This window comes from Marmota marmota, unplaced genomic scaffold (assembly GCF_001458135.2).
Source record: "Marmota marmota marmota unplaced genomic scaffold, marMar, whole genome shotgun sequence".
Classification (NCBI taxonomy): Eukaryota; Metazoa; Chordata; class Mammalia; order Rodentia; family Sciuridae; genus Marmota; species Marmota marmota.
This window is the reverse complement of record NW_025999872.1, coordinates 1583949-1594384: the sequence shown is the minus strand read 5'-3', so window position 1 is coordinate 1594384 and position 10436 is coordinate 1583949. Positions and strand designations below refer to the sequence as shown.

Sequence of the window (10436 nt, the reverse complement as noted above, 5' to 3'; positions counted from 1 at the left end):
AGGAAATGGCCTTGGGCGCTCCCTTGGGTCAAGGCCACACTAGTCTGAACAAATCCTTTACCACTCTGGCTTGAGGCCAGCAGTTCCCCAGTCCTCTAATCTGTCTGGAACCGTGCCTAGTGGGGACTATGCCCCCATTCCCAAACCACGTTGGTCCACTCAGTCCTGAGTCCTCCGGGGAGCAGGGGGGCAGAGCTGAGCGGCCGCCTGGAGCTTGGCGGGAGGAGGCGACAGGGGGGAGGGGAAGGTGGGGAGATCCGGCTAGAGGGGAGGCTCCGACGTCTCCTTCCTTCCTGGTTCCTGCAGCAGCTGCTGCCACTGCTCAGCTCTGTGAGGAGGGAGCCAGTGACTCGGAGACAGTGACTCAGAGGCAGAGCGGTGCGCGGGCCAAGGAGCACTGGCGTCCATGGACCCTGGGGTAAGGGGGCTGCGCGACACAAGCTGACACTCCCAAGGAGGGCTTCGTCCCACCTGGAGCTGGTGGGTCTGCTCTGGATCCAGGGCTGGGAATGGAGGTGGCAAGGGGGTACCTGCCTGGCTCCCCTCGACCCCCTCCTTCCTAATGGTAGAGCCTCCCCCTCTGCGGGCAAGCTGTGAGGGGTCAGGATCCCAGAGGCCAGGACAAGGGCACAGAGATACCCAAACACTGGAAGAGTTTGGTAACTTTCAATGGCAGAATGCAGGAGTTTCCCTTCCGTTCAGCATCTTGCACCCTGGGCCCTTAGCCCCGATCTCCTGGCCACTCTTACCCTGCCACGTCCCTGTCCCCTCCGGGCCTTAGCTCCTCAGGTGCTTACTAGCTCCACAAGAAGGTCCAAGCTGCTTCCTCAGCCTTAGGACATCCTCGCCCCTTCAGTCCCCTCCCCCATACACACACACACACACACACTCACACAGCCTCATGCATTATTGATCTCCTGGTGGAGCCAGGATGACCAGGGCCCGTGCCAAGGGCGCCTGTGGGCACTGCTGCGGGACCTGGGCGGACCTTGGCATGTTCTTGGCCACCTCTTCTGCCGCCCACAGTGTCTCCATCAGCCCAGTGTCCTGCTCTCTCTGGGTGGGCGGTACTTCTCAGGAGCCATAGTAAGAGGATAGTGAAGCTTTGGAGGGGACTGAGGTGGGAATCCTACAGGCATGTTTTGTGGGAGGAGGCACAAGGGAAAATAGGGTCTATCTCAGGCCTCAGTTTCCCCAAGCAGAAAACAGGAATCCAAGAACTTGCGGGTATGGAGACCAATCGGGGTTTGATGGGTGCTCTGCAGGGTGATAGTGGCAAAGGAGTCTCCACACCATTGCGCTGGGGGTGGAGGGTTTCTAGAGAAAGAGACAGCTGGATTGAACTCTTGCCTGTCCAGTATCTGAGTCCCTCTGTCTCTTCTTAGAGCCTCTTCCTTCACTTCCCTGCTTTACCTCTGATCCCCATCCTGCAGGGAATCCTGCCAAGAAAGCACCTAGTGTTTCCAGGAGCCCCAGGATGTGTGCCCAAGCTGGGATTGGGCACACTTCTTATGGTTTTCTCCCAGCACCAACCTGTCTACAGTGTGCTGGTTCACCTCTCTAAGCAGCAGCCATAACCAGAGGGTGTAGGCAGGGGACCCGCCTAGGGTGGCATAGGAACAGATGCAGGGTGTAGAGGAGAAGCATGGCAGGTGAGCCCTTATTCCCAGAGGGCACAGGAGGGATCAGAGGTGGGTAGGTGAAAGCAAGGGCAGCACTAATGGGGTCTCTCTCTTGTTTCAAGGGCCCCCTCAGGTTCAGGTGACATCTTTCCCCTTTGACCTGCTCTACATCCTCAGCAGGGAGTGGCCTCTCCCTCCTCCATGGACTTCCAAGAGAGGGACACCCCCTCACTGGCCGAGAGCACTCAGTCCTCGAAGCCTAGCAGCACGCAGCAGGTCTGAGGGGCAGCAGCAATGGGTGGGCCTACCTTGGGCCCGAGGGGCAGAGGCAATGCAGTGGGCTCAGTAGCTCCCTCCCTCTGCCCTGGACTACAGGCCTCTGAGCTGTGGGAGGTAGTGGAGGAGCCTCGGGGCAGGCTGGGAGCAGAAGGTGTCAAGCCTGAAAGGCAGGAAGGTCACCTGCTCAAGAAGAGAAAGTGGCCTCTGAAAGGCTGGCACAAGGTAGGCTGTGCAGGGCATGGGGAGGCTGCCTGGTTATGCAGGCTTTTGCACATGGAGGAGAAAAGCCTATGTGTGTTTGCTCTTCTCTGTTCTCTGTCCTCTGGGCCACGCGGTCTTACTTCTCCTGGGCGACTTCACAGAGGTACTTTGTGCTCGAGGATGGGATCCTCCACTATGCGACCACCCGTCAAGATGTGAGTCAGGGCCCTGGCTTGGGTTCTGGGAGGAATCTGCCCCAGGATGCCCTGAGCAGGCAGTGGGTATCTAGAATAACCCAGAGCAGGGTCCAAGTCCCAGGTACACCATTGGCTGAGTGAGCAGCCTCTGGCCAGTTACAGTGCATGATATTAGTACATAATGATGGGGTTTGTAATTACATATCCATACATGCACGTGATATTACAATATAATTTGGCCAATATCACCCCCAGCACTTCCTCCCTCCCTTCCCACAAAATGTATGTATTTTAAAAATTATATCTGTACTGAAAACGTACAGGTTTGTTTTCCTGTCACTACTACCTAAACATCAATACAACTATTTACACAGCATTGACACTGTATTAATTATTATCGATAATCTGAAAATGATTTAAAGTGTATGGGAGCAGGGCTGGTGTGTAGCTCAGTAGGAGAGCACTTGCCCAGCTCCATCCCCAGCACCCCATACACACACACAAATAATAAAGCCCACAGGAGGATGTGCATAGGCTACATGCAAATACTAGGCCATTTTATATAAGGAGCTTGAGCATCCACAGATTTTGATATCCATGGGGGTTTTAGAACCATTCTCTCAAAGATACCTTAGGGACAACTGTACTTCCCTGAGCCTCAGCCTCCTCCTCACTAAGATGGGGAGCATGCTCGCCTCCAGGTAGAGCTGCCCTCATGGTAAGGGCATAGTGCACATGAGACCTCTGGATGAGGCCTTGGTACAAACTACCCAAGAAATGAGAGCGTTCCCCCTTCACCTTTCTCATACTGGCAACAAGGAACTGAAGGCTGCACTCCCAGGTTCTCCGTGGGGAGGGGTCCACCTTCCTCCAGACAGATTCCCAGGGTGAGAATATTTGTCCTTGCTCTGTGGCTTCCTAACTCAGAGTGAGGCTGGACATACTGGAGGGTTCTGTACATAGAACATGATTGGCAACCCCTTCTGATAGTGTGCCTTGGACCTGGGGGTGAATTACTGCCTGACCCTTGAGCCTAGAGTGGTATTAGGGAGATGGTAGCTTTGTGGCCCAGAGACACTAAAACCAGTCCTCTCACCAACCTTCTACTCGAGATCACCAAGGGGAAGCTCCATGGCTCCATTGATGTCCGCCTATCAGTCATGTCCATCAACAAAAAGGCCCAGCGCATTGACCTTGACACTGAGGACAACATCTACCATCTCAAGGTAACATCCTGGGAACCAGGGAATATTATGGCCTTCTGCCTAGCAGAGGTGCTGGGCACGAAGGCATAGGGGCTGAGAGTCCGTGGAGCTCAAGGTCTTTTCCTGAATTTGACAAGAAGAAAGTTGCCATTGTATCAAACAGCAGACCACCCCTATTGGTTGTTATGTGAACAGGTCCGGGGCTAAGAGCTCAGACAGGGGACTGTGCTTCGCCTGCTTGCAAGGGGGCTTTGCACTAATGGGGCATTATAGGGACAGACTCTATTTGCCTATGACCAGAGTCCTTATAGCTCTTGGCAAGTACCCCTTCAAATGTACTCTCCCTTCTCCATCATGTCTGCAGATCAAATCCCAGGACTTGTTCCAAAGCTGGGTGGCCCAGCTGCGTGCCCACCGCCAGGCCCAGCGCCTGGACTTGCCCAGCACCACTCATCGGAAGGTATGATGGGCCGCAGGGTGGATGCAGGTGATGTGATGATTCAGGGATGGTGGCTCCGGGGAACTGTGAGACCCACAAAGGTGGGCACCATCCTTCCTGACCCTTGGTTCACTCCACAGGCTCCCGGCACCCAGCTTCTGACAGCAGGTAGCACTTCAGCTCTACCTGGAGTTGGACCTCGGGAAAAGGTGTCTTCCTGGCTGAGGGACAGTGACGGGCTAGACCGCTGCTCTCATGGTGAGGGATCCCTCTCAAGTGCTTCTGTGGGTGTGACCCATGCTTTCGGGTCTAGGTGGTATCAGCAGGAGGGGAAAATGGTATCTCCATCCCTGCCCCAGGGAGCCCCAGTCTGATGGGGGAGATGGCCTCTGCCTCCAAGGTGATTGAGTCTCCTTGAACCTACTTGGAGGAGCCCCAATCTTACAAAGGATGGCGGGGCTTGTGTCCTAGGCCCAGAGACAGACATGGATGCATGACCAGGACTCCTGACAAGGAGGACAGTGAATACCCATGCAGGGAAGAATCCTGAGCTGTAGTGCCAGGGCAGGGATGTCCTCTAGAATCGGATTCCTGCGGTAGGGAGGTATGGTGTTGGCCTGGAGAGGGAAGTGTGCACCGAGTGAGGAGAGTGGCAGGGCATAGGGCCTATGTGTGGCTAGAGGAGCTGAGGGGTTGTCTACAGACAGGGTAAAAACCAGGGAGGCCACACCATGGAGCTTTGGGATCTTGAGCAGGGGAGAGGAGCAGTGTCAGGGTCTCTGTGGTGGCTAGTGACATTTTTGGAGGAGAAAGGAAGCTGAGGGACAGATGAGGGGTCTGGCTGGCGTTGGAGCAATGTCCTCCTTTATTCTCCATCAGCACTCTCTGAGTGTCAGGGGAAGCTCCAGGAGTTACACAGACTCCTCCAGAGCCTGGAGTCCCTGCACCGGATCCCCTCTGCCCCTGTGATTCCCACACACCAGGTAAGGATTGGGGAGGAGACAGGGCTTCACCCCCATCACCTCCCTGGGGCGGGCCTCCCTTCCTCTACATTGCTGGAGTTTCCCTGGCCCTCGCTTCTTCCTCTGAGATGTCACTTCCCTGGGGATGGTACCTGGGTGCCTAGCATGATCTGTGCCCTCTTCTGTGGTGTCTGCCTCTCCCCGGGTTGCCCCCTTTCCCCACCCTGTGAGTGAAACTTCTCCCTCCTCAACTTGCTAGGCCTCAGTGACAACTGAGAGACCCAAGAAAGGAAAACGGACCAGCCGCATGTGGTGCACACAAAGCTTTGCCAAGGACGACACCATTGGACGGGTGAGGTGGCGTGAGGGCCCCAGTTGCCGGGGTGGGATCCCCGGGAGGAAGCTGTTCATCTACTCCCTCCCTTTCACCTGCAGGTTGGTCGTCTCCATGGCTCCGTTCCCAACCTGTCTCGCTACCTGGAGTCTCGGGACTCCTCCGGCTCCCGTGGGCTGCCACCCCCAGACTATGCCCACTTGCAGCGCAGTTTCTGGGCCCTGGCCCAGAAGGGTGAGTGCAATCTAGGGGATGGTGAGGAGCAGGAGGTAGAGGGCGAGGAGTCTGATGGCCTGCCCTGCCCCCGACAGTGCACACTTCCCTCAGCAGTGTCCTGGCTGCCCTCACCACCGAACGGGACCGACTGAGGGAACTGCACCAGGGTTCAGAGCTGTCAAGGATGGGGGTGAGTCTTGGGGACAGGGCAGCTGGTCAGGGCCAGGGCTTGAGGCTGAGGACTTCAGGCCTCCAGTCCAACAGCAGGTCTGCGCTGGGGCTGGGGGATTGGCAGAGGCCATCTCTGCAGAGAGGAGGGTGGCAGGGCTGGGAAGACTTTCTCCTCCCTCACCCTGTCCCCTCACCCTCCTCCTCAGGTCTCTGAGGCCCCAGCTGGGCAGAGGCGCCTCCACTCACTGTCCATCTCCTCAGACACCACTGCGGATTCCTTCAGTTCCCTCAACCCCGAGGAGGTGAGGAGCCAGGGCGGGCTTCAGGCCATCTCCCCTGCACCTTCTTCACTACAGGAGCGAAGGCCAGGGTGTTGGGCAAGGTTGGGTTTTAGGCTGAAAACAAAGTCCAGAAGTCCTGGCTCCAACGTTTTTTCACGCAATATGGACACGGCCACCCTTGACCCATCCTTACAGATGTAGTATCCTTTGCTTTGAATTCAGAGTTCATAAGGTGGTGGCTCTCACCCACCATATGACAAAACTGAGACCCAAACAATCGAATTGGTGGGCCCAGGCTCCCACAGTTATGGCCAGGCTGAATAGACTCTGGGACTGGACTCTGTGGGTCTGAATTCGGCTCCGCTGCGTGCCAGCTTTGTGGCCTGAGCCTCACTATCCTAATCTACAAAGTAGAGGTAAAAAATGCACCTTTGCACAGGATGGGTGTCAGTATTGAATGGGTTGATTCAAGAAAACGATTTGCAGCAGAGCTCAGAGTCGGTGGCCAGGAAGTGCATGCAGTTACTATAGAACCGGATCACCTCCCCCAAGACTGGGGTCGGTCCTCTGCACCCTCGCGTCCTACACATTGCCCCTGCCTCTCCTGCTCTGCAGATGGCAGACTCAGTGGATGTCCCCATAGTGCTTCCCTCTCAAGGGAGTGTCAAGCAAAAGCGAGCCTTGCCTGGCTTTCCACCATGGCCTGACACTCCCTTGGCTCCTACAGCAAGAAGCTCTGTACATGAAGGGGCGAGAGCTGACCCCCCAACTGTCCCAGAGTAGCATCCTGTCCCTTGCTGATTCCCACACGGAGTTCTTCGATGCCTGTGAAGTTCTCCTTTCTGCCAGTTCTTCAGAGAACGAGGTGAGGGAGGAGGAAGGCCGTCAGTGAGGGGGAAGGGAAATTGGGAAGGTATGGGTAAGTCCAGAGGGACTAGGATCTAGATTCCTGAGTCCTTTCTCACCACCTTGGCTGCTATCTCTGGGAACACATCCACATCTATTGGGGCTTGTATGGTTTTTCTCACAAATCTCTGCTGGAGACCGAGTTTGGCATGTTTTATCCCCCTTGAGTCCTCTGACATTGCTGCCTCAATTCCCACCCTAGTCATCTCCCTGTGACCCCATTTCAGCTTCAGCACCCCCTTGACTCCATCTCCTTATACCCTAAATCTCAGCAGTCCCCAGATTCCCTTCTCTTCTGCCAGGTTCCTTAGTTCTTCTACCCTCACCAGTGGTAGGGCTAGGTGCTGTCCCTCCAAGGCAGCTGGGCACAGTCCACAATGCCAGTCCTCCTGGGGCAATGTCTTAGGGTTCAGAGCTCTCATCCCCCAATACCTTCTCTTCCCCTTCCCATCAGAGTGCTAGCTGGGCAGATTCTTGCCAGGCCCTGGGCACTGCCCAGCTGCCCGGGGAGACACAGTCTGCCCAGCCTGTCATCTCTTCTGGCCCAGGGCTCTGAGGAAGAGGAAGAATCATGCACCAGCGAGATTACCACCAGCCTGTCCGAAGAGGTGCTGGACCTCAGGGGAGCTGAGCGCTATCAGAGAGGTGCCAGGCGGGCATGTGGATGTGGGGTGTGGGTGGGTAGAGGAATTGCATTTGCTTGTGGCTCTAGGACTCATGTAGACCAGTCCCTTGTGGTGATGGGTGGGCTAATGGCTTTGGGTGCTGACCCCAGCATGACCCCTGAGCTGAGAAAGTCTAAGCCACAAGCTGGAAAATATTCCAGAAGCAGCTCAGGGTGGAGAGCCAGGCTCAGACTTGGTGCTGGCCTCTGTTCCTATGGGCTGGGAAGGCCTACAAACAGGCCTGACAGAGAGCAGAAGGTCCCACTTTTTTTTGGCACCAGAGATTGAACTCAGGGACACTCAACCACTGAGCCACATCCCTGTATTTTAGAGACAGGGTCTCGCTAGTTGCTTAAGTGTCTTGCTTTTACTGAGGCTGGTTTTGAACTCGAAGTCGTCCTGCTTCAGTCTCCCAAGTCACTGGGATTACAGGCGTGTGCCACCCCGCCCAGCCCACTTTGCCACTTTTTATTAGAGTATTTTTGGACCTGTCATTTTGCTTCTTGGAGTCTATTTCGTCTCCTATAAAAGGGGCTGAATAGTCTGTGTCTCGGCATTTGCTTCTGTGTTTATAAAAGGGTGTGTGTGTACGTGTGTGAGTGTAATTTGGCCATGGTTTCTGGGGCACAGTGTCTGGCAGTGGAATTGTCCCCCTGGGTGGTTTGAAGCCCTGCTCCCTGCCTGAACCCCTGGGAGCTTGTCAGCAGATCCCAGTCACCCAGCCCACAGTGGGTGGAGACCTGGGCCTGGGAACGGAGCAGATCTACAACCCAGCAACTCCCCCCAGGGTTGGGAGGCATCCTGTGTGGACTGGTGGACTGGCCTGTGGGCCTGTGCTTCTGGGATGCCAGTATCTAGAGGGAGAGTGACTTGGCTGGGATGGGCCCCAGGAGGGTGTGTTCCAGCGAGAGCTGCAGGGCCCCCACGCCGCCGCTGCCTGCCAGCCGCCAGCGGGCCCGGGGCTGACGTGAGCCTGTGGAACATCCTGCGCAACAACATCGGCAAAGACCTGTCCAAGGTGTCGATGCCCGTGCAGCTAAACGAGCCGCTCAACACGCTGCAGCGGCTCTGTGAGGAGCTGGAGTACAGCAGCCTCCTGGACCAGGCCAGCCACATGGCTGACCCCTGCGAGCGCATGGTACCTGCCCCAGGGTCACTTCTTCCTCCCTGGAGTCCCTGTCCCCCAGAAATCCCAGATGGGCTGATCCTTGCTGCTGAAGTTCCATCTCAAGACCCCAGACTTTGCTTGCAGAGAGGGGTGTCCCTTCCCTGGGCCCTCCTCTGAGTCACCAACCATGGTGACACTGCTCCTGCTTTCCTGCAGGTATACATTGCCGCCTTCGCTGTCTCTGCCTACTCTTCCACATACCACCGAGCAGGCTGCAAGCCCTTCAACCCTGTACTGGGCGAGACCTACGAATGTGAACGGCCTGACCGGGGCTTCCGCTTCATCAGCGAGCAGGTGAGGGCCCAGGGTGAGGGGGCCAGCCTCCAGGAGCTGGGTAGGGGAGGACCTGTACTTCAGGGTCCAGAAGCTGGGGCCAGTGGGGCCAGGACATGGAGAGGAGCATGGGGCAGGGTCCCTGTGCCAGGCAGGTGGAGGATTCTGTGCTAAGGAGCTGTCAACTCCAAGTGGGAAGTGGACCTGAAACAGGTGTAGAGGGGCATCCTGCAGACTTGGAAAGGCACACCTCAGGGGTGATCTTGAACTTGATCTTGGAGGATGGGTACCAGTGGGGTGTGGGTGGGGGTTGTGGGAGACTGGACATTCCAGTCACTATGAAGGAATAGGTGGCACCTGTTCAGGAAGATCAGAGTTAGGGCTGGAAGGTTAGAGACAGGCCAGATCCTGAGGAGCCCTGTTGGTGAAGGTAAGGAGAGGTTTGGCTTTTCATTTGTTTCTAAATCCTGAAGACAGTGGGAGTCGTGGAGGATAAACAGTAAAGTGACTTCTCAGAGCTGCTTTGTGTACAAAACACTCCATGATCTATGCTGGTTGGTGGAGGCCATTAGGAGGCCATTAAAGTCATCTTCATAAGAGCTGATGACAGCCTGCACTTGGGCTATGGCATATTAAATTCAAAAACTATTTATGTGCTGCTCTTGACAGGACTCAGTGGTCAGCAGATATTCTTATGTGTAGGGGATGGGGATGTGGCCAATGAGGGAGAAGGCTGAGGTAGCCTCATCATCATCATTCAGTGGGCTGGACTTCCATAGAGAGATGTCCAGTAGAACTGGTCAGTGGGCCTGGAGCTCCTCAGAGAGTGCTGAGCAGAGCTAGCAGACTAAGGAGTCACCAGCTTAGAGGGTGGGAGAAGACCCAGGCTCTCTATGGTGTGTCTGGGCAGGAGGGTGGGTGGTCCATGGGACCTGGGGGACATCAATAGCTTTCTGAATAAAGGAGGTTTTAGAGAAAGGATGGGGCAGTGAATGGATTACAGAGGGTGTTAAGTGAAGGTTTGAAAAAAAAGTAGAGAGGGGCTAGAGTTGTGGCTCAGTGGTAGAGCGCTCGCCTAGCACCTGCGAGGCCCTGGGTTCGATCCTCAGCACTACATAAAATAAATAAAATAAAGATCTGTGTCCAACTACAACTAAAAACAAATAAATATTTTTTAAAAAGTAGAGAAAAATATAGGCTATTTCCAAAAAATGTCACCCTGAGGGAAAGAAGAGAGGAAGAGAGACCACTAGAGGGAAGATGAAGGGTTGAGGAAATTTGCTTATTTGTTTAGATTTTAAGGGTTTTTAAAAAAGACAGTATCAGGCACCATGGTGCATGCCTATAATCCCAGTGGCTTGGGAGCCTGAGGCAGGAGAATCACAAGTTCAAAGCCAGCCTCAAGTAACTTAGCGAGGCCCTAAGCAACTTGGTGAGACTTTGTCTCAAAATAAAAAGGGGTGGAGATATAGCTCAGTGGTTCAATCCCTGTACTAAAAAAAAAAAAAAAAAAAAAA

General features: G+C 55.1%; 1 protein-coding gene across 1 annotated transcript in view; it reads left to right on the top strand.

Annotated features, from left to right (window-relative positions):
• The first annotated feature begins 254 nt into the window (after positions 1–254).
• Positions 255–10436, top strand: part of Osbpl7 (oxysterol binding protein like 7) — a 15039-nt gene continuing 4857 nt past the window's right edge. Inside the window, exons 1-16 of the mRNA XM_015506673.2 lie at positions 255–418; positions 1745–1898; positions 1998–2123; positions 2264–2317; positions 3412–3525; positions 3869–3964; positions 4084–4201; positions 4823–4926; positions 5165–5257; positions 5341–5473; positions 5551–5645; positions 5833–5928; positions 6635–6772; positions 7362–7458; positions 8369–8616; positions 8803–8940. Coding sequence (XP_015362159.1) covers positions 1824–1898; positions 1998–2123; positions 2264–2317; positions 3412–3525; positions 3869–3964; positions 4084–4201; positions 4823–4926; positions 5165–5257; positions 5341–5473; positions 5551–5645; positions 5833–5928; positions 6635–6772; positions 7362–7458; positions 8369–8616; positions 8803–8940 — 1725 coding nt within the window. The 5' untranslated portion in view covers positions 255–418; positions 1745–1823. The remainder of the gene's footprint in view (positions 419–1744; positions 1899–1997; positions 2124–2263; positions 2318–3411; positions 3526–3868; positions 3965–4083; positions 4202–4822; positions 4927–5164; positions 5258–5340; positions 5474–5550; positions 5646–5832; positions 5929–6634; positions 6773–7361; positions 7459–8368; positions 8617–8802; positions 8941–10436) is intronic.